Source organism: Plecotus auritus (assembly GCF_963455305.1).
Source record: "Plecotus auritus genome assembly, chromosome: 6".
Taxonomy (NCBI): domain Eukaryota; kingdom Metazoa; phylum Chordata; class Mammalia; order Chiroptera; family Vespertilionidae; genus Plecotus; species Plecotus auritus.
In genome coordinates, this window is record NC_137773.1 from 107,312,129 (window position 1) to 107,336,209 (window position 24,081).

The 24,081-nt window shown below is 50.5% G+C and overlaps 1 protein-coding gene across 3 annotated transcripts in view; it reads right to left on the reverse strand.

Annotated features, from left to right (window-relative positions):
• Positions 1 to 1,270: 1,270 nt before the first annotated feature.
• WNT9A (Wnt family member 9A) overlaps positions 1,271 to 24,081 on the reverse strand; it is a 79,795-nt gene continuing 56,984 nt past the window's right edge. For all 3 annotated transcript variants that reach the window (XM_080674769.1, XM_080674768.1, XM_080674767.1), the window contains 3 exons: positions 7,213 to 7,469; positions 6,299 to 6,561; positions 1,271 to 4,261 (listed from right to left, as the gene is read on the reverse strand). In XM_080674769.1, coding sequence (XP_080530895.1) covers positions 3,782 to 4,261; positions 6,299 to 6,561; positions 7,213 to 7,354 — 885 coding nt within the window. In that variant the 5' untranslated portion in view covers positions 7,355 to 7,469 and the 3' untranslated portion in view covers positions 1,271 to 3,781. The remainder of the gene's footprint in view (positions 4,262 to 6,298; positions 6,562 to 7,212; positions 7,470 to 24,081) is intronic.

The window sequence follows — 24,081 nt, forward strand, 5'->3', positions numbered from 1 at the left end:
ACTGTTAATACTGATCACAACTGACAACAAATAATCAATTTTGACCACGTTTTGATTGTGAAACAACCAGAATGTGCCAGAAGACACGGCAAAGTACTTTTGCTTCATGATAACGCACCATCACACACTTCAAAAACAGTTAAAGACACGTTAAAAGATCTTGCCTGGGAAGTATTAACCCATCCGCTGTGTTCACCAGACCTTGCTCCTTCCAATTACCACTTGTTCCAATCGATGGCACACACACTTTCTGAGCAGCACTTCAAAACATACAAAGAAGTGGAAAATTGGGTCTCTGAATGGTCTGCCTCAAAACAAGAAAAGTTCTATTGGAACGGTATCCACAAATTACCTGAAAGATGAGGGAATTGTGTAGCTAATGGTGGACATTACTTTGAATAAAGCACTTTTGATGTTTCTCTTGAAATTATCCTGTTTTCTTTGATTTCAAAATCCGAATTATTAACCAGTAATCCCTCCTCCCTCAGGACCTCCTCCCTGGGCCCTCTTCCCTCAGGTCCTCCTCCCTCAAGCCCTCCTCTCTCAAGCCCTCTTCCCTCAAGCCCTCCTCCCTCAGGCCCTCCTCCCTCAGGCCCTTCTCCCTTGACCCTCCTCTCTCAGCCACTCCTCCCTCAGATCCTCCTCCCTCAGGCCTCCCTCCCTTAGGCTCGCCTCCCTCAGGCCCTCCTCTCTCAAGCCCTCCTCCCTCAACCTTCCTCCCTCTACCCTCCTCCCTCAGCCACTCCTCCCTCAGGCCCTCCTCCCTCAGGCCCTCCTCTCTCAGGTCCTTCTCCCTCATGATATCCTCCCTCAGGCCCTCCTCCCTCAACCCTCCTCCCTCATGCCTTCTTCCCTCAACCCTCCTCCCTCAGGTCCTTCTCCCTTATGATCTCCTCCCTCCCTTAGGTCCTCCTCTCTCAAGCCCTCCTCCCTCAGCCACTCCTCTCTCAAGCCCTCTTCCCTCAGTCCCTCCTCCCTCAGGCCCCCCTCCCTCAGGTCCTTCTCCCCCATACCTCATCTCAAGCCCTCCTCCCTCATGCCTTCCTCCCTCGACCCTCCTCCCTCAGGTCCTTCTCCCTCATGATCTCCTCCCTCAGGACTCCCTCCCTCAGGTCCTTCTCCCTCAGGTCCTCCTCTCTCAAGCACTCCTTTCTCAAGCCCTCCTCCTTCAGGCCCCCCTCCCTCAGGTCCTTCTCCCCCATACCTCATCTCAGGCCCTCCACCCATAGGCTCATCATAACTACCCTGAAGTCATCGGACTGAGTCAGGCTATAATTTAAAATACGTTTATTTAGTGTTTCCACTTGTTTCTGATTGTGTTACACAAAGCCGTTAAATAAATACATTCTCCTAGTCACTCGAGTGCACACCTACTCACTATATAGATGAGGTAGAGAAGTGGGTAGGCTGGCGGGAGAGGCTGAACACAGAGTCATGTGTGAATGAATGCCCCTCTCCTCCCAACCTCCGGACTGGCTGAGCCTGCCCGGAACCCACATCTGAGGGCCTGGTGGGGAGCAGGTGGCCGGGACCCGCCTGGCCCTCAGCATGGCTGCCCACCCCGCAGCTCCTAGAGAGGCTGAACCCGGGGACCTGGCCCCACTGCAGACACGTTGCCTTCAGAGACCCTCTGCCACATGAAAGAGAAGCACGTTTAGGAGAGGCTCCATCCGTGGGAGTTGCTTCTTTGCTTAGCAAGACATTCTGATATATATTTATATATGAACAAGCCAGCCAGCAGACATTCTCAGTCTGCCTTGTTTTAAAAAATACTTTTCTTAATATTTATGACAAAAATAGCTAAATGTGGTATTTAATTTAAAAAATATATATCCTTCTTTTGACTTGCCACCTTTCCAGACCCAGTAGTGACTGGCTACAGTCTTGTCGTGGGAGCGTGCCGCTCCACCTGCTCTGGGCCCAGCGGGCAGGGATGCGTGGGGATGACCAGGAGGCACCCCGGCTCACCCCGTCCAGCCAGGCCTGCAGAGATGGGGGCAGGTCCACATCTCCTGCCACTGAGGAGCCCACCTGGCTCCCTTCCAGGATGGGCCTCCACAGCAGTTATTCACGGTGTGTCCTCCGAACCACAGGAGAATAAACTTTACTATTTACACTATAAAACAGGAACAAAGAGACCCACATCAACATAAATAGGTTTTCTTTTAAAAACACAGTTCCCTGGGGTTCCTGGAGCCCCTGGGACTCCAAGGAATGCCCTAGCTCAGTAGTTCCTGGTTCCACACTGCCTGCACCCTTGGAGCACAGCCGCCAGCTGAGCAGGACAGGCCCAGGGCAGAAGCTCCAGAGCCACGGCCGCCATTCACGTCAATGTGGGAAGGAGAGGCCCACGCTAAGGAAGGGCACAGGGTGGACCAGGTCACACCCCAACCACCCACAGACCACACCAACACACACGCATGGCACATGCGCACGCACATGCACACATGTACACACAGCACCCGTGCTTCCATACATGTGCATACATAACGCATACAGCAGAGGCATGTGCTCAGATGCATACATCCATGTAATCACACACACCCATGAACATGTGCGTATGTTCACGCACTCATGTATGCACACACAGCACATGCATACATGATGTGCTCATATACACGCATGCATGTGCAGTCATGTGTGCATACACATCACACATGCAACGTATACATGCACACACTTCGCAAGCATGCATGCACCACACAGAGACATACTCAGCACACATGCACACGTGTGCGCACACTAACACCAAACCAGGTCGGTGTAGGCCATCTTTTACTCCTTCCGGCAAAGACAACAGCATGGCCAAGGAACACAGCCTTCCATTTGCCAAATCCTAGCCCCAAACACACTCCATTACATCTATCCCCACCCTGCTTCCCCCACTATGACACAGAGCAAGCTGTGCCTTCCTTGTGAAATAAACACTCCAAGGGGCTGGCCCTGCCCCGATGCCCATGCATACCCCTTGGGGAAGGCAGGCCGGCCTTGCCACCCCAGGCTCCAAAATCTGCATTTAGGGGCTGGAGTGCAGGGCTGTGTGCCCACATGCTCCCTTCCCAGGATGGCTTCCCTGGGGGCAGCAGCCTGAACCTGACTTCCGGAAGCCCTGAGGGAGGTGGCCAGACACAGCTCGCTTTAATTCTTAGAGCAACGACAGCAACGACTCTCTTGACTTAGTGGTTTCAAACACAAAGCAGATCAGGCAAATAAGTCGGGGGGGCGGGGGGAGGGGAGGGGAGGAGAGAGGAAGGGGCCCCTCCAGACTGCAGACTGGGAGAGCCACAGCCTGGAACATAATGGGGACAAAGAAAATAATTATTATATATTAGTTAAATTAAAATAAGTTAAAAGTCACTGATATTACTCCAGAGAGAAGTGCTTGATGTCAGAAGGAGCAGCAGTGCCCCCTCCCCTCACTGGCCGTCCCTCTCCTAGTGGTTTGACTCTAACCAGAGCTGGTGGAGGACAGCCAACAGGCTGCCACAGAGGCCCTGTGTGGTCATGAAGGTGCACCCATGCTCCTCGGAGGGAGCCCAAGTGGTGCGGGGCACTGTGACACAGGAACTGGACTCTTAAGGACAGGAAGCATCAGTGCAATGCTGTCGGGTTTTGGGGACGGAAAAGCAGAGGGTATGCGGAGGTCAGACCAGGCTGGGCTCCTGCCCCCGCCTCATGCCCAAATGTGCTGGGAGCACCTAGCCCAGGGCTCAGTCTGCAAGTGTAGATGCCTCTGCTGCACACGCTGCCTGCACCCCCACAGCAGCCTGGCCACCTGGCGCTAGCCCTTGCAGGTGTAGACCTCCTCCCGCTGCGTGCACTGCCTGCACTCCACGTAGCAGCACCAGCGCACCTGGCACTGGCAGGGCCGTGTCACCACTCGGCTCTGTGTGTTGTGGCCTCGCCCACAGCAGATGCTCTCGCAGTTCTTCTCACGATGGCACCTGCGGCCAGCGGTGCCTGGGGAGAAGCGGCCGGCCAGGCAGAAACTGGGCGAGTCATCCAGGTGCACAAGCTCTGGTGTATGGGGCAGCGGGTCACCACCTGTGCCCGAGGCCCGGCCCCTGGGTGGTGAAATGGCGCCTGCCTCACCGGCAGCCTCGTTGGTGGTGCTGCCCACCTTGAGCGCTGTCTCATACTTGTACTTCAGGCGCTTGCCCACCTCATGGAAGGGTGCCAGCTGCCGCCAGCACGTCCGCACAGTACAGGAACCTGACACACCGTGGCACTTGCACGTGGTCTCCACTCCAGCCTTGATCACCTGGAGAGAGAGGGGGGGAGGTGAGCATGTGGGCCACACCTGGCAGAAGAGACCAGACCCCAAAAGGGGCTGAAACTGGCACCCACCCTAGAACCAAACCCTTTGGCCACCAAACCCAGGCATGGCCCAGAGGGCCACCACTACCCATTACCCAGGCTCCCTGGCTTACACACCCATCCCACTGCCTTCAAGCCGCAGACCGCCTAGGACAGAAGCCCTATGGCCAGCACCATGGCCTCGAGCAGCCACCACAGCACCTATGGCCCGGTGGAGACACTCCCTTCCCGCCCAGATGTTCTTCCCTGTGTCTAGGACTGCCCCTACACGGGCACAGCAAGCCCCACCACCAGCACCCTATCAGTCTGCTCTCTGGAGTGTGGCACACCCAATGGGCAGGACTGGCCGCTGGTGTCTGTAACTCAGCTGACCACGTCCCTGCCTGAGCACTGGGACCTGGTGCTACTGCACATATGGGTGCCACCCAACCAACACAGAAGTGAAAGCAGCTGGCCAGGGCAGGAGCAGGTGTGGCCGAGCATCAAGCTGTGTTCAGACTCGGGGAAGCTTCCCAAGACCCAGACCGGGTCCTTCCAATTCCAGGACTTGGGTGTCACCTGCAAAGTAGGAAGTCAGGCCACTGTCCCACTGAGCCTCCTGCCAGACTGCCCACACAGGGGACCCTGGAGGGACGTAAGGACGAAGGGCAGGGCAGCCCTCCCCAGGGGCCTAAGCCAGGTGTGAGCTCCCAGGGAGGGCCATCTCAGGGGATTAAGAAGCATAGCTACTCCTTGGCCACGCAACAGAAGAGTCACATTTAATGATACTTTGCTGAGAAACATGACAAGTTTAATTAAAACACTACTTACCCAGGCCTGAAGCTAATGGAGCACTTTTCATATTCTGACTTTTCATTTATAGCTTACAAAAGGCAAGTACAAAGGAAAAGAAAAGGCCTTGCCTGGGGGATTTAATCTCCCCACCGCCCTCCCCAGAGGACTGAAGGAGAAAAGGAGTTCCCATCCAGGACTCAGAACTCCAGCTAGTCAATAAAGAGGCTCAAAGTAGGCTGGCTCTAATCACATCCCCCCAGGCCTGGGCTCCACATTCCTAGGGTCCCCTGCCAGTCCCAGGCAATGGCTGAGCCTGGGGGGCAGTTGGTGGCCCAGGTTGCTGGGGACCTAAGGGGGCAGGGCTCCAACCACAGTTAGGACTACAGGTACAGGCCTGATGCCTACTCCAGTGTTGAGGACCCGAGAGCCACAGGACTGCAGGAAGGGTGAAGAGTGGCAGGAGCGAGGTCCCCCAAGGCCCAGTCATGCTTGCAGCCCGCAGCCCTAGAAGGGCCCAGCCAAAACACCAAGAGACTCCTTTTCCTGAGTCTTCTGAGCTGGGTTCCCTCAGAAGAGAGTCCTGGCCACAGATGAGATCCCTAAGCAGAAGCACCCCCACATACATACTAGGACCAGCTGCACCCAGGCCTTCCCTGGGACCCCTGGCCAGCACAGTTCCCAGACTGCTTCCACCTAGGTCCCTAGTAACAGGACCACCTGCCCCTCAGCCCTGGAAGGCAGGGCTCTCAATCTGCCATCCTCCTGGATAGATGCTACCTACCACAGAGACCCTCCTGGTGGCCTTGACACCCAGGGCCAGACACAGATGGCCCCAGACCCACCTGGCTCTTCCCCAATCAGTAGAAAGTAGGCCTTCTAGTTCTACCTCTCTATGGGGGACCACAGGACACTCTCCACGGGAGGCCACGGGCACCCTCCAAGGGAGGCCATGGAACACAGATGACAACTAGCATCTCTATCTATCTGGCAGGTAATGAGACTTATATAAGCGGGAAAACTATAAGACTGTGGCTGGCACCACATGGCCAGAACTAACGCACAGAGACAGCAGACCCCACCCCCCAGCCCTTTCTGAGCCTGGCCTACCCCCTTCACTACCACCACCACCACCACCACCACCACCACCACCACTACTACTCCATGGCACCCCTCCCCCACCCTGCGCCCCCACCCCCGCCCCGCTTGCCTTCACACCCACGAGGTTGTTGTGGAAATCCACACGGGCACGCAGGTCCTTGCTCGACCGCCGGCCCAGGAACTCCTTGACGAACTTGCTGCTGTACTTAAGGTTGTCTCCGCAGCCACCCCACTGCCAGGCCTCCCGGTTCTCCAGGTCAGGGGCTTCATCACAGGTACAGCGCTCCATGCGGCCTGCGCTGCAGGCCTTGGCCAGAGCGTGGGTCAGGCCAGCTGAGGAGATGGCGTAGAGGAAGGCAGTCTCCTTGAAGCCTGGGGGAGGGGGGTGGCAGCAAGGCCGGTCAGTGGTGGCACCAGCAGCAGAACCTATCACTATGTGCAGCTGAACCACTGCATTCCCGATGAAGCCCCAAATCCTGGACTGCTGGAACCTTCCCATGATCAACTTGGTGGGAGGGGGAATACCTCCTGGGCTAAGGGCTCTCCTATGTGCAGGGCGGGGTGGGGGGGGGGCATAAATCCAGAGGTACTGTGGCCTTCATTTTGCCTGGTGATCAGAGACCCCATCCATCCAGGTCTCTTACCCACCAGAATGGCCCGAGGCCCTAGGGAAGCCCTGCCTGGTCTCCCATTTTTTAACAAGGTCATCAAGAGGCTCAGATGAGAGTCCCCAGTAGCTCCCACATGCAGAGAGAGACGGGAGAGAAGAGGCTCTGTGCTCTGGGCACCAGCTGGACCCCTGCCATCCCTATGGGCACTGAGCCTTGGCCACAGGCATGTGGGAAAAGCCATCAGAGCTGCCTGAGGCCCTGGCAAAGCTGCCAAAGGCTCCTAGTCCTGCCAGTAACAGTTCAGGCCTGTGTGGGGACAGGGCAGCTGGGAGGGGCTGGGCAGGAGCTGGCTCTGGGATCTTTCCCTATGCCCTCAGCTCCTCTCCCCTGACCTGGACCCAGTGCACCACACCTCGCTTGAGCAGGCTGGCCCGGTAGCGGCCCTCTAGGGTGCAGTTCCAGCGCTCAAAGCGGAACTGGTACTGGCACTCCAGGGCGCTCATGCTGACCGCTTCCACCAGTGTCTCCGCCACACCCGGGTCCCGGCGGCACATGCGCCGCTGCTTCCGCTCCAGCTTCAGCCGGTCGCACGCCTTGTAGTGTGCCTGTACGGCTGCCTCGGGCTCCAGGGTCAGCGGGAGGATGGTCAGGGGCTCGCTGCCGGTCAGCCTGCACACAGAGAGCCCAGGGTGAGCAGCGCCCCAGAGGAAGAGCCATCACACACACCCGGGCAGGGCTCGGAGGCCAGGCCTCAAGGAGACACATACACTACACCCACTGACTTGCCTGCTTACCCAGCTGGAGGAGCCCTGCTCCTGGACGCCCACCTCTGCCATCCCCAGGTGGAGGTGGACCCTTGGGAGGTCCTTGCCCTCCAGCAGCCTGTACACATGGCCCCAGGTCCCAAGGGATCTCCCAAAACGCCTGCACCAGAGCACCTCCCAGCCCAGGATCCACATGCCACTGGGAAACCAGCCCCTTTCTCCTGTAGCTCCACCCAAGGCCCTGGCGCATGGGGTCGGTAGCCTGCTTTCTGTCCTGTTGCCCCCCTCCCCCACCTGCTCCATCCAGGGACCGAAAGGCCTGGCCTTCTGTCTGCTGTGGCCTCAGTGTCCCCAGATAGAGCAACTGTACATCTGGGCCTCATTCAGACCCTTAGCATTGGGAGGGAGAGATGCCCACCAGGTCAGGGGAGAACTCAGAGTTCCCATTTGAGCATTTTTGGAAACAAGCCTCCCACCCCAGCCCATCCATGGGGAGCATGATCCCCTCACCATGCCCCATCCTCCCTCCTGCTACCTCTCAAAAGGCCACTCGGAGGCACAGTGGCTACCAGGCTGACTCCAGGAGCCCCAGCTTTCTATAGGAGGGATGTGGTGGGCCCTCCTAGAACCCCACCCTGTGGCAGACCCCCAGCAATGATATTCCTCTGAGGATAACCCAGGCACTGGATTTCAAAGTCTCCCTGCCTCCACTCCCTCTCGCCTCCCCCCATATACACCCCAGCATGGCCTCTCCCGGGCCTTGCCTGGGTGGGGGCCTCTACCCTGCTGAGGGCCCAGTGGGACTCCCAGACTCTGAAGAGACAGGGCCTGCCTCACTCATTCCAGTCAGCTCCCCAAAGACAGGAGGTACAGCAGGGAGCCAGGCAACACTGTAGGGATACCAGGGCAAAGGCCCTGGGGTGCAGAGAGGAGTGGCCAGCAGGTGGGAGCAAGTCACCCTTGGAGGGTGAGGCCACACAGGCAGGCCTCAGACCAAGGATGCGCCCCTACACTCCACCCCTTCCACACTCTGACTCTGTTAGAAGACTCCCTGCCCCCCCTCCCCCCACCAGGCCTGGGCCCTGCTCTCCACGTGCCCAGAGCGGGCCTGGCACCAGAACAGAGCACTGGCCGTGCCCCCACCAGCTCCAGTCCCAGAAGACTTCACTGCAGGGCCACTCTCCTAAGTGATGCTCTGAGCCAGGAGCCCCTTTTGCTCCCCCCACCCCGTGCACAGTGGGAGGCCAGCATGGACCCGGGCTGGAAGAGAATCCCGAAGGTCCCTAAGGCACAGGAGGGGCCTGGAATGGGTGGTTCTATGGTGCAGACAGAGAGGCAGCAAGGCCTTTGAGGAGAAGGTGTCTGTGAGCTCTGAGCTGGGATGTGTGATAGAGAGGAGGTGGGTGAAGGACGAAGCCAGCCAGCCAGCCAGTGACCTGCATCCCCACTGCTGCCACAGGGACTGTGCTTCATTCCTAAGGGCACAGGGACTGCCATGAGTGGCTTCGTGGACTTCCAAACCTCCTGCCCAAAGACAGCTGCTGAGGCAGACGGAGAACAGGCTGGGGCCCGCAAACCCCAAGCTTGAGGCTGGAAAAGCCATGCTCCCCACACAAAGGCAGCTCACACAGTAGAGACTTGTCCCCAGACAGGAATGTCAACAGCTGTGCCCAGAACGGGTGCCAGGCAGCAGAAACCCCACAGCCTCCAACCTGCACGAGATTAACCAAGCTCCAGGCGGTGCCAAAACATTCCAGCATCCAAGAGGACCCCCAAAGGTGGGGCCAATGTAGGGGGATCTGGGGCCAGCCTAGAGAGGGCAGCTGAGAGAATGAACAAGGAGAGGGAAATGATGGGGGACCGCAGTGCCCCCCCAGTCCAGAGAGGCTGATGGCAGGGGTCCCAACACACCCAGGGCCACACTGCTTTCTAGCTCAGGTAAGGAGAGAGCCAGAGTCCCCCTACAACCGGGGTTGCACTGCCTCCCATCCACACTGCGCAAGGGCAGGAGTCCCCTACCTGAGGTTGTACCCGGTCCATGCTGTACATGGCGGCTAAGGGCAGGTGTCCACCCATACCTGGGGCCATGCTTCTTCTCAGTCCAGGGAGGCTGAGGGCAGGGGTCTCCCCATACCCAGGGCCTCCTCATCCACACTGCATCTGGGGGCCGAGAACAGGGGTCCTTTGACACCTAGGGCCGACTGTGTCCATACTATACATGCAGATTGAGAGCAGGGTTCCCCATGCCCTAGAGGTGCTGTGAGATTGGAACCCTGCTGCAGCCACACTGTTCTGCTCCCAAGGCAGCCCCTTCCCAACTCTCCAACAGCAGCACCCAGATGGTCCCTGCGCCAGACCCCCTACACTGCCGGGTGTGTTCAGTGTGTGGCCTGCAGATAGAGCAACTATCTGGGGCTCACAGCCTGGGGTGCAGAGGACAGACCCTTGTGGAGGTGTCAGGTGGCAAAATAAGTAGGCAGACCATGTTCAGGGTGCAGGAGGACTGGTTTCTGGGCATAGTGGAAGAAGTCTCAGTGATACGGACCAGGGATCCAGGACAGAACCCCAACAGAGAGAGTAACCAGAGCAGTGCCAGAGGAAAGATGAGAGGTTTATAAAACACTCCTAGAATCAGGAAGGCTTTTCTCAGAGGGAATCAGAATCCAAAAGACCTTGAAAAATTAATAAATTTTACTCTAAAAATGTAAGAATCTCTGCACAGTGAAACAGTAGCACAGAGTTTTAAAAAACAATAGACAATGGGAGAACATATTTGCCAATGCTATTTCAGATAAGGGTTTAATCTCCAAAATTTATAGAGAACTCATACAACTTAACAAAAGGAAGGTAAAGGATCCAATCAAAAAATGGGCAAAGGACCTAACTAGACACTTTTCGAAAGAAGACATACAGAAGGCCGAGAGACATATGAAAACATGCTCAAAGTCACTAATCATCCGAGAGATGCAAATCAAAACGACAATGAGGTAACATCTCACACCTGTCAGAATGGCTATCATCAACAAATCAACAAACGACAAGTGTTGGAGAGGATGCGGAGAAAAGGGGACCCTCGTGCACTGCTTGTGGGAATGCAGACTGGTGCAGCCACTGTGGAAGAGAGTATAGAGATTCCTCAAAAAGTTAAAAATGGAACTGCCATTTGACCCAGTAATCCCACTTGTAGGAATATATTCCAAGAAACCAGAAACACCAATCAGAAAGGACATATGCACCCCTATGTTCATAGCAGCACAATTTACCATAGCTAAGATTTGGAAACAGCCTAAGTGCCCATCAGCAGATGAGTGGATTAAAAAACTGTAGTACATCTACACAATGGAATACTATGCTGCTATAAAAAAGAAAGAACTGCCGAAACCGGTTTGGCTCAGTGGATAGAGCGTCGGCCTGCGGACTCAAGGGTCCCAGGTTCGATTCCGGTCAAGGGCATGTACCTGGGTTGCGGGCACGTCCCCAGTGGGGGGTGTGCAGGAGGCAGCTGATCGATGTCTCTCTCTCATCGATGTTTCTAACTCTCTATCCCTCTCTCTTCCTCTCTGTAAGAAAATCAATAAAATATGTTAAAAAAAAAAAAAAAAAGAACTATGAGTAAAAAAAAAAAAAAGAAAGAACTTTTACCATTTGCAACAGCATGGATAGAACTGGAAAGCATTATGCTAAGCGAAATAAGCCAGTCAGAGAAAGAAATATCACATGATCTCACTCATTTGTGGGATATAATGATCAACATAATTTGATGAATAAAAATAGATCCAGAGACAAATGGCAGGGGGGGGGGGCGGGGGGGGGGGTTAGAGAGCAACCAAAGGACTTGTATGCATGCATATTAGCATAACCAATGGACACAGACACTGGGGAGGTGGGGGCTTGCCTTGTGTGGGAATGACTGAGGGTGGGGGGTCAATCGGGGAAAAAGGGGACATATGTAATACTTTAGATAATAAATTTTTTAAAAAATTTTTAAAATTAATACTAATGACAGCAAAAAAAACCCAAAAAAAAACAATAGACAAGAGTCAAAAAAAAAAAAAAATGTTGCAACTCCAATCCCAAACCAAGGACCAACTTCCTTTGTTCATGTGCTTGTGCATGTGCACGAGTGCGTGGATCTTTTCCTAAAGATCATTAATAAAAGGGGTCAATTGCAGAGGACACAGGATATGCACATACAGTTCAAAGGTAGGAAATATAGCTGCTGTTAAAACTTATAAGAGGCTCCACCCCAATCAAAGAAACATAAAATAGCCCGGCTGGTGTGTCTCAGTGGTTGAGCATTGACCTATGAACCAGGAGGTCACAGTTTGATTCCTGGTTGCCCGGGTTGCCAGCTCAATCCCCAGTGTGGGGCATGCAGGATTCTATCTCATCATTCTGTCTCTCTCTCCCTCTCCCTTCCTCTCTGAAAATTAATAAAAATTTTTAAAAAGAAAAAGAAACACAAAATAAAACTATATTGATATATTATTTTTCATTCATCAGATGAGCACAAATTGGTGTCTGATAAGATTATTGTCAAGGACAAGTAGAAAGAGATGTCCCTCCATGGCTGGAATTCTGGACTGACATATCTATAAAAATTCTCCCGCCCTAGCCAGTTTGGCTCAGTGGATAGAGTGTCGGCCTTCGGAACGAAGGGCCTGGGGCTCAGTTCTGGTCAAGGACATGTACCTTGGTTGCAGGCTCCTCCCTGGCCCAGGCCCTGGTCGGGGCTCATGCAGGAGGCACCAATTGATGTGTTTCTCTCACACTGATATTTCTCTCTGTCTTTCCTTCTCTCTTCCACTCTCTCTAAAATCAATGGAAAAATATCCTTGGGTGAAGATTAAAAAAAAAAAAAAATTCACCCACCAATTCCCTTTCTAGAAATACAGGCTTCAGGTATATTATCTTAAAACATGCTCACACACTATCCAACACAATGCTGTCACACAAAAACACTGGGAGCACGGTTTGTTACACAGTAGTCCCCCTTTCTCTGCAGGAATATGTTCCAAGACCCCCAGTGGATGCCAAAATCTGCAGATTGTACCAAACCCTTTATATACTGTGTTTTTTCCTATACATATACATCTATATAAAGTTTAATTTATAAGCTAGGTGCAGTAAGAGATTAACAACAACTAATAATAAAGTAGAACAATTTTAACAATATGCTGTAATAAAGGTATGAGCATGATCTCCCCCCCCCCCCCCCCCCCCGCTCTCTCTCTCTCTCTCTCCAACCAATTTGATCACCAACACTGATCTGTGAATAACAGGTGGGGAGTGTCTACAGCATAGAAACACTGGAGAAAGGGACAAGTCATGGCCCAGGTGAACAGAGCAGACAGTGTAAGAGTTCATCATGCTACTCAGAACCACACTAGAAACTTATGAGATGTCACCCGGCCAGTGTGGCTCAGTGGTTGAGTGTCAACTCATGCACCAAGAGGTCACCCGTTCGATTCCCAGTCAGGGCACATGCCCAAGTTGTGGGCTCGATCTCCAGTGGGGGTCATGCAAGAGGCAGCCAATCAATATTGATGCTTCTCTTTCATCCATGTTTCTCTCTCCCTCTCCCTTCCTCTCCCTCTCAAATCAATAAAAACATATTTTTAAAAATTAAAATAAAACTTACAAATTGTTTATTTCTGGAATGTTCCATTTAAAATTTTCTGACCACAGTAACTGGAACTGCATAAAGCAAAACTGACCTCGAATTAAGGGACTACTATACAAAAGACTGGAGACTGACTGAATAGCTGGGATCCACCCCTCCATGGCAAATTTGGTCTGCCTGCCTCAATGTTGCGTATGTGTTTGCGGGCATATGGGCAACCCAGGACACGGGTGACCTGGGGCAGAGGAAACACTCCTCTCCCTGCAGCCTGTGAGCTTCTCACATTGTGCTGTGCACGTGTGACCTATCCAAAACAACAACATTCAGCATAAAGCAGGTGGCCCAGGTGAGGGCCCCTCACACACACCCTACCACTCCCCAATGCAAGCTCTCAGCCCTGCATGCTAGCCTGGGCAAGGAGCCTCTGCCCACTCAAACTGCCTCAGCCCAGAAAGTAGCCAGGTCTCCTGGCACAGTACAGGCCCGCCCGGCCTGCCCAGCCCACCCAGTTGCTCAATGCAGCAGCCACCCCCCTGCATCACCCCGCCTGCCACCCAACACACAAACCCAAAGCAAACGTCTGGCCCAGGACAGGTGAGCTCACAGGCCTACACAGGCAGCCTGTGGAGGCAGTAAGCCCAGGTTGCCCACAGGTGGCAGCCCCTTGACAAGCAGCAGAATCCCTCCAACTCTGCTTCATCTGGCTGACCACCTCTCATAGTGCTGAGCCTACTTTCCAAGAAAAAATAACAACAAGATCTAAATGCATTTTACCATATTCAGGGATTTTCTTTTAATCTTTAACATTCTCATAAGATACAGTATGTCCAGGGAAGTGTGGAACACAGTTCTCACCCAAGAAACAGCCAAATTTTTAAAGAAAAATTAATATGTATGTTTCTTAAACTACTTTTAAAAATTGAAGTGGAAGGAATGTTTTCAAACTCATTTTATGAAGCCAGCATTACCCTGATACCAAAACCAGATAAAGACACTACCAAAAGAAAAAAAGAGAGACTTTCAGGCCAATATCCTTGATGAACATATACCCCAAAATTCTCAACAATATATTAGCAAACTGGATTCAACAGTACATTAAAAGGCCCTCACCAGTTCTGCTCCGTGGTTAGAGCCCATGAACTGAAGGTTCACAGGTTCGATTCTGGTCAAGGGCACATACCTTGGTTGCAGCCCTTGTCCGGGAAGTGTACGGGAGGCAATCAATTAATATGTCTCTCTCATATCAATGTTTCTCTCTCTGTGTCTCTCCCCCTTCCTTCCACTCTCTCTAAAAATCAATGGAAAAAATATCCTCAGTTGAGGATTAACCAAAACAAACAAAAAAACCTACTATATTAAAAGGATTATACACGTTGACTAAATGGGGTTTATACCAGGATGCAAAGATGGTTCAACATGCATAAATCAATTAATACAACACATTACATTAACAAAATAAAAGATAAAACCCATCATCTCAATAGATGCAGAAAAAGTATTTGACAAAACTCAATATCCTATTATGATAAAAACTCTCAACAAAGTGGGCATAAAAGGAACATACCTTGACCTAATAAAGGCCATATAAGACAAACCCACAGCTGACATCATATTCAACAGTGAAAAGCTAAAAGCATTTTCCTTAAAGTCAGGGGCAGGGATCCCCACTTTTATTGCTTTTATTCAACACAGTATTGAAAGTCCTAGCCACAGCAATAAGACAAGAAAAAGAAATAAAATGCATTGAAATAAAAAAGGAAGAAGTAAACCTCTCATTATTTGCAGATGACATAATGCTATATATACTAGCAGAAAGCACTAGAGACTCCAATAAGAAACTATTAGAACTAAAAAATGTCTTCAGTAAAGTTGCAGGATACAGAATCAATATACAAAAATTGGTTACATTTTTATACACCAATAATGAACAATCAGAAGACATATTAAGAAAACAATACCACTTACAATTGCATCAAAAAGTATGAAATATCCAGGAATAAATTTAACGGGAGATGTAAAAGATCTGTACTCTGAAAACTGTAAGATAAAGAAGAAATTGAAGACATAAATACTTGGAAAGATATATCTTGCTCATGGGTTGGAAGAATGAAATTGTTAAAATGTCCATACTACCTGAAGTAATCTACAGATTCAATGCAATTGCTACTAAAATGCCAATGGCATTCTTCTCAGAACTAGAACAAATTATCCTAAAATATAGATGGAACCACTAAAAACCCTGCATAACCACAGCAATCTTGCAAAAGAACAAAGTAGGAGGTATCACACTACCTGATATCAAACTATACTAAGCAAAACAGCATGGTACTGGCATAAAAACAGACACATAGACCAATGAATAGAATAGAGAGCCCAGAAATAAACCCATCCCTATATGGTAAATTAATCTATGACAAAGGAGGCAAGAATATACAATGGGGTAAAGATAGTCTTTTCAATAAATGGTGCTGGGAAAACTGGACAGACACATGCAAAAAAAAAAATGAAATTGGACCAGTTTCCAACACCATATATAAAATAAACTCAAAATGGGTTAAAGACTTAATTGTTAGAACTGAAACTACAAAATTCTTAGAGGAAAATATAGGCAGTGAACTCTTTGACATCACTCTTAGCAATATTTTTTTATATATCTCCTGGAACAAGGGAAACAAAAGGAAAAATAAACAAATGGGATTACATCAAACTAAAAAGTTTTCACACAACAAAAGAAATCATCAACAAAATGAATGGGAGAAGATATTTGCAAATGATACATCCAATAATATCCAAAATATATAAAGAACTCATATAACTCAACACACACACACACAGACACAGCCAATCTGATTTTTAATATGGGGAGAAGGCCTAAATAGACATTTTTCATTTTTCCAAAGAGGCCATACAGATGGCCAACAGATATATGAAAAGATGCTCAACATCACTAATCACCAAGGAAATGCAAATTAAAACCACAATGAGCCCTGGCCGGTGTGGCTCAGTGGATAGAGCATTGGCCTGCGGATGGAAGGGTCCCGGGTTCTATTCCCGGTCAAGGGCACATGCCTGGATTGTGGGCTCCATCCCCGGTGGGGCAAGCAGGGGCAGCCAATCCATGATTCTCTCTCATCGTGCATGTTTCTCTCTCTCTCTCTCCCTCTCTCCCTTTCTCTCTGACATCAATAAAGAAATATTTTTTTAAAAAAAACCACAATGAAATATTACTTCACATCTGTCAGAATGCCTATCATCAAGAAATCAACAAACAAGTGTTGGCGAGGATGTGGAGAAAGGGAACCCTGTGCACTGTTGGTGGGAATGGAGATTGGTGCAGCCACTGTGGAAAACAGTATAGAAGTTCCTCAAAAGATTAAAAGTGAAACTGCCATATGATTCAGCAATTCCGCTTCTGGGTACTTATCCAAAGAAAACAAAAACAGCTATTTGAAAAAGATATATGCACCCCTATATTCATTGTTGCATTACTAGTAATAGCCAAGATATAGAAGCAACCTAGATATTCATCAATAGATAAATGGATAAAGAAGATATGCTACATATATGCAATGGAATATTATTCAGTAATAAGAGCAAAATCTTGCCATTTGTGACAACATGGATGGATTTAGATGGTCTTATGCTAAGTGAAATAATTTCCGACAAAGACAAATACCATGTGATCTCTCTTATCTATGGAATCTAAAAACAAAATGAATGATCAAAACAATAAGAGAACCAACTGATGATTGCCAAAGGGGAGGCAGTGGGGGACAGAAAAAATAAAATAGCCAAAGCAACTTTAAAAAAAATGAAGTTGGGGGGCTAACTACCTGATTTCAAGATTTATTAGAAAGCTCAGTAACTAAGGAAGTATAGTGTTGGTGTCAACATAGACAAAAAAAAATCAAAGGAACAAAATACAAAGTCCCAGAAACAGGCTCACATATACCAGGTGTACTGGTTAATAATGCGGATTTTTTTCAATAGCTGGAGTTACACATATGTTGATATATATGCGATTTGATATGTATGATATTTTGTTGTTTTGACAGTAAGCTTCAAAACTTGATATGGCCCTAGCCGGCTTGGCTCAGTGAATAGAGCATCAGCCTGTGGACTGAAGGGTCCCAGGTTCAATTCCGGCCAAGGGCACATGCCTGGGTTGCAGGCTTGATCCCCAGTAGGGGGTGTGCAGGAGGCAGCCGATCAATGATTCTCTCTCATCATTGATGTTTCTATCTCTCTCCCCCTCTCCCTTCCTCTCTAAAATCAATAAAGAAACATTTTTTTAAAAAAGACATCGCCATTAAAAAAAAAAAAAACTTTATATTTCAAATTTGCTGAAGGTGTTAACAGATATTTTTATGCTTGAAAATGTCAAATTTCGTGCCAAAAAAAAAGAGCATTTGCAGGAAGTTTTTTTGTTTGTTTTTTTTTTTAAATATATTTTATTGATTTTTTACAGAGAGGAAGGAAAGGGATAGAGAGTTAGAAACATCGATGAGAGAGAAACATCGATCACCTGCCTCCTGCACACCCCCCACTGGGGATGTGCCCGCAACCAAGTTACGTGCCCTTGACCGGAATCGAACCTGGGACCCTTCAGTCCCCAGGCCGACGCTCTATCCACTGAGCCAAACCGGTTTTGACTGCAGGAAGTTTTAATTCATTACTTTATTTTTAAGAAAAGTGCTGCTGAAAGTTATAGTGTACTTTGGGAAGCTTATGGTGAACATGCTCCATCTCAAGATACTTGTGAACGCTGGTTTAAATGCTTTAAAAGTGATGATTTTGATGTGAAAGACAAAGAACATCCAGGTCAACTGAAAAAGTTTGAAGACCAACAATTACAAGCATTATTGGATGAAGATGCCTGTCAAACTCAAAAACAAATTGCAGAAAAATTAAACGTTGCTCAGCAAACAATTTTCGATCGTTTACAAGCAATGGGAAAGATTTTAAAGGAAGGAAAATGGGTGCCACATCAACTGAAGGAAAGACAAATGGAAAACCGAAAAGTCATCAGTAAAATGTTACTTCAATGGCATGAAAGAAAGTCTTTTTTGCATCGAATTATGACTGGCAATGAAAAGTGGATTTATTTTGAGAATCCCAAATGCACAAAATCATGGGTTGATCCAGGTCAACCATCAACATCGACTCCAAGGCCAAAATGCTTCAGAAAGAAGACAATGCTCTGCATTTGGTGGGATCAGGAAGGTGTGGTGTATTATGAGCTTCTAAAACCAGGTGAAACCATTAATACTGATCACTACCGACAACAGATAATCAATTTGAACCATGCTTTGATCGTGAAACAACCGGAATGTGCCAGAAGACACGCAAAGTACTTTTGCTTCATGATAACGCACCATCACATACTTCAAAATCAGTTAAAGACACGTTAAAAGCTCTTGCCTGGGAAGTATTAACCCACCCGCCATATTCACCAGACCTTGCTCCTTCAGATTACCACTTGTTCTGATCGATGGCATACGCACTTTCTGAGCAGCACTTCAAAACGTACGAAGAAGTGGAAAATTGGGTCTCTGAATGGTTTGCCTCAAAACAAGAAAAGTTCTATTGGGACAGTATCCACAAATTACCTGAAAGATGGGGGAAATGTGTAGCTAGCGATGAACATTACTTTGAATAAAGCACTTTTTATGTTTCTCTTGAAATTATCGTGTTTTCTTTGATTACAAAATCGCCATTATTAACCGGTTCACCTGGTATATGGGAAACAGATTTTGTTAATAAAGTTGCAAAGGCAATTGGGTACAGAAAGAATATTTTCTACAAATGGTACTGGAGCAATTAGATAGCTATATGCAAGTAAATACTTTCTACTATATACAAATATTCACATATTAATTCAATATGGATCATAGACCTAAATGTAAAGCCTCAACTTTAATACAGGAAGGAAAGAAGAGAGGGGGAGAGGGAGGTAGGGAAGGAAGGAATGAGGAAGGGAGGGAGGGAGGGAGAAAGGGTGGAAGGGTGGAAGGGAGGAAGGGAGGGAGGGAGGAAGGAAGGAAAGGAGGGAGGGAGGGAAGGAGGGAGGGAGGGAAGGAGGGAGGGAGAGAGGGAGGGAGGGAGGGAGGGGGAGAGGGAAGGAGGGAGGGAGGGAGGGAGGGAGGGGGAGAGGGAGGGAGAGAAGGAGGGAGGGAGGAAGGAAGGAAAGGAGGGAGGGAGGGAAGGAAGGAGGGAGGGAGGGAAGGAGGGAGGGAGAGAGGGAGGGAGGGAAGGAGGGAGGGAGAGAGGGAGGGAGAGAAGGAGGGAGGGAGGGAGGGAGGGGGAGAGGGAGGGAGAGAGGGAAGGAGGGAGGGAGAGAGGGAAGGAGGGAGGGAGGGAGGGGAGGAGGAACTTGTGCTCAGGAGCTCCTGAATCCTTCCCTGCAGAGGATCTGTGGGAACCACCGTCCAATCCCTGCAGAGGCACAAACATCCTACAGAAAGGGTAGGAGTTTCCCCCTTCCCAGCAAAACTCGCAACATAAAAGGAACATACCTTTCCATTTGCTTCACAGTATCTTTCCATAAATGAAAGTTCTTAACTTTAGTGCCCCTAAATTTTTAGCCTTCTCCTGTCTATGTTACCTCTACCTCATTTTAGAAACCCATCCCTATTCTAATATCATGAATACAGCCGCCTAAATATCCTCCAAAAGCTCCCCTTCTTGCTGTGCACCAGTGCTAGGAAGTGAGGACCCCTGCCTTGTCATATCCCCTCCACATGCACAAGCTCACGGGGGAGAGGAGGGTGCCCTAAAGGCTGGCAGAGCGCTACAAGGCCAAGACTGGGAAAGTGCGCCCGCAGAGCCAGAACATGCTCACTGCTTAAGAGAAAAATACCATCTTGCTTGAGGGTCTGTTAAGAGAGCTGGCTGACATCACCACATTCAGACAAGATGGCCACAGGCGTCCATGTCTACTCCTGGTCTTAAAGAAAAGCATTCACCATTTCACTGTTAAGGATGAAGTTCGCTACGTGTCTTCCCTGTGTCAGATTAAAGAAGTTCCCTCTGCTTTTAGTTTGCAAAGAGCCTTTTACAAATCACAAATGGATGTGGAACTTCATCAAATGCCATCCCTGCACCTTCTGACATGTGACTTTTCTCCTTTGATATGCTCAAGTAGGGAATTCCCACATTGGACACCAAGTGATCCTGGAGTGATGGATCTTGGCGTTGCTTTGTCTGGGCCTTTTGCATCTGTTTGTAATTTTCTTCTCTGTGTTCTTCCTGCTGAGTTTAGGTACTTTAGTGAATGTTCTTTTTTAAATTTCCTGGAAGAGTTCTGTCAGATTAGAACTGTGTCTTCTTATCTATTTGGTAAAACTTGCCATGAAGCCATACAGGCTGACCTTTTCTTGATGGAAAGATTTCCTTCCTGGTCCAATTTCTCTCTTCTTTGTTGTTTTTAAACAGCTTTATTGAGATACTAGAGGCCAGGTGCACGACATTCGTGCACTGGGGTGGGTCCCTCAGCCCAGCCTGTGCCCTCTCACAGTCCGGGACCCCTCGGGGGATGTCCGCCTGCCACAAAGGCAGGAGAGGTTCCTGCCACCACCGCTGCACTCGCCAGCCATGAGCCCAGCTTCTGGCTGAGTGGTGCTCCCCCTGTGGGAGCACACTGACCACCAGGGGGCAGCTCCTGCATTGAACATCTACCCCCTGGCGGTCAGTGCACATCATAGTGACCGGTTGTTCCGCTGTTCGATAAGTTTGCATATTAGGGTTTTATTATATAGGACTAGAGGCCCAGTGCATGGGGGGGGGTGGTCCCTCAGCCCAGCCTGCACCCTCTCCAATCTGGGACCCCTCGAGGGATGTCTGACTGCCCGGTGGGATCGGGCCTAAATGGGCAGTCGGACATCCCTCTCACAATCCAGGACTGCTGGCTCCCAACTGCTCGCCTACCGGCCTTCCTGATTGCCCCTAACCACTTCTGCCTGCCAGCCTGATCACCCCCTAACCACTCCCCTGCCAGCCTGATTGATGCCTAACTGCTACCCTGCCAGCTTGTTTGCCCCTAACTGCCCTCCCCTGCAGGCCTGGTCACCCCTAACTGCCTTCCCCTGCAGGCCTGGTCACCCCTAACTGCCTTCCCCTGCAGGCCTGGTCACCCCTAACTGCCTTCCCCTGCAGGCCTGGTCACCCCTAACTGCCCTCCCCTGTAGGCCTGGTACCCCCCAACTGCTCTCCCCTGCAGGCCAAGGTCACCCCCAACTTCCCTCCTCTGCCGGCCTGGTCACCCCTAACTGCCCTCCCCTGCAGCCTTGATCGCTCCCAACTGCCCTCCCTTGCAGGACTGGTCCCTCCCAACTGCCCTCCCCTGCTGGCCATCTTGTGGTGGCCATCTTGTGTCCACATGGGGGCAGGCATCTTATGTGCTGGAGTGATGGTCAATCTGCATATTACTCTTCTATTAGAAAGGACAGAGGTCTGGTGCACAGGTGGGGGCCAGCTGGTTTGCCCTGAAGGGTGTCATGAATCAAGGTGGGGGTTCCCCTGGGGCATGGGGCAGCCTGGGCGAAGGGCCTGTGGTGGTTTGCAGGCCGGCCACGCCCCCCAGAGACCCAAGCGGAGGCCCTGGTATCTGGGATTTATTTATCTTCTACAATTGAAACTTTGTAGCCTGGAGCGGAGCCAAGCCTTCTGCTTGCTCCATGGTGGTAGCCATTTCTGTTGGGATTTATTTATGTTCTATAATTGAAACTTTGCAGCCTTAAGAGGAGGCCAAAGCAGGCCAGGGCTGCAGAAGCTTGGCTTCCTCCATCGCCAGGGGCAACCCTAGCCTCCTGCTCTCTCTAGCTCCGTGGCTGCCGCCATTTCTGTTGGGATTTATTTATCTTCTATAATTGAAACTTTGTATCCTTAAGCGGAGGCCTGGGCCGGCAAGGGCAGGCAGAAAGCTTGGCTTCCTCCATTGCTGGGGAAACCCAAGCCTCCCTCCTGCTCTCTGTGGCCACAGCCATCTTGGTTGGGTTTATTTGCATATTCGCTCCTGATTGGTTGGTGGGCATGGCTGGTGGGCGTGGCTTGTGGGTGTAGCAGAGGTAACGTCAATTTGCATATTACTCTTTTATTAGATTACTAGAGGCCCAATGCATGAAATTCGTGCACCGGGGTGGGGGGGTGGTGTCCCTCAGCCCAGCCTGCACCCTCTCCAATCTGGGACCCCTCGAGGGATGTCCAACTGCCCGTTTAGGCCCAATCCCGTTCATCCCTCTCACAATCCAGGACTGCTGGCTCCCAACTGCTCGCCTACCGGCCTTCCTGATTGCCCCTAACCACTTCTGCCTGCCAGCCTGATCACCCCTAACCACTCCCCTGCCAGCCTGATTGATACCTAACTGCCCTCCCCTGCAGGCCTGGTCACCCCTAACTGCCCTCCCCTGCAGGCCTGGTCACCCCCAACTGCCCTTCCCTGCAGGCCCAGTCACCCCCAACTTCCCTCCTCTGCCAGTCTGGTCACCCCTAACTGCCCTCCCCTGCAGCCTTGATCACCCCCAACTGCCCTCCCTTGCAGGACTGGTCCCTCCCAACTGCCCTCCCCTGCATGCCTGATCACCCCCAAATGCCCTCCCTTGCAGGACTGGTCCCTCCCAACTGCCCTCCCCTGCATGCCTGATCACCCACAACTGCCCTCCCTTGCAGGCCTGGTTCCTCCCAACTGCCCTCCCCTGCTGGCCATCTTGTGGCGGCCATCTTGTGTCCACATGGGGGCAGGATCTTTGACCACATGGGGGCAGCCATCTTGTGTGTTGGAGTGATAGTCAATTTGCATATTACTTTTATTAGATAGGATAAGTCACTACCATAGAATTTAAAGTACACAATTCAGTATTTTGTTGGATATTCACAGATATGGGCAGTTTTAGGATATTTTCATCACCTCAGAAAGAAACCCCTTACCCTTTAGAAATCAACCCACACTGCTCCCCCTGCCCTGGCAACCACTAACCCACTTCCTGCCTGTGGATTTGCCTGTCCTGGACGATCCATAGAGTGGAATCACATGCTCTGAGGCTGTCACTGAGCACAATGTTTTCAAGATTCATCCATGTGCAGTGAGTATCCATGCTTCACCCCTTTTTATTTTCAAACTAGAGGCCCAGTTCATGAATTCGTGCATGGGTGGGTTCCCTCTGGGTGGCCTGCAGGTATTGGGCTGAAACCCACAGTCCAATGCCGCCTGCAGCTCCTACGTGACACTCCCACTCATCCCGGCCCCACTGTGCCTGCCATAGGCTGGCACCCAATCAGTCCCAATCAGGAGAGTCCCAAGGGGAGTAGCCTGTGGGATCAGGCTCAAATCTGCTCTCCGACATCCCCCAAGGGGTCCTGGATTGCGAGAGGGTGCAGGCCAGGCTGAGGGACCCCACCGGTGCACGACTGGGCCAGGGAGGGACCACAGGAGGGCTCCAGGGCATGTCCGACCCATCTCGCTCAGTCCCCAATGGCCTTACCCCAGCAGCAAGCTAATCTACTGGTCGGAGCATCTGCCCCCTGGTGTTCAGTGCACATTATAACAAGTGGTTGAGCAGCCTTAGCATATCATTAGCATATTATGCTTTGATTGGTTGTTCAGTTGTCCTGCTGTTCGGTCTATTTGCATATTACCTTTTTATCATATAGGACTAGAGCAGGGGTGAGCAAACTTTTTGACTCGAGGGCCACAATGGGTTCTTAAACTGGACCGGAGGGCCGGAACAAAAGCATGGATGGAGTGTTTGTATGAACTAATATAAATTCAAAGTAAAGGAGCAGAAGGGAGAGCAAGAGAACCCTCCGCTCTTTCGGCTCCACGGGCCGGATAGAACAGCCGAATGGGCCGGATCCGGCCCACGGGCCATAGTTTGCCCACGGCTGGACTAGAGGCTGG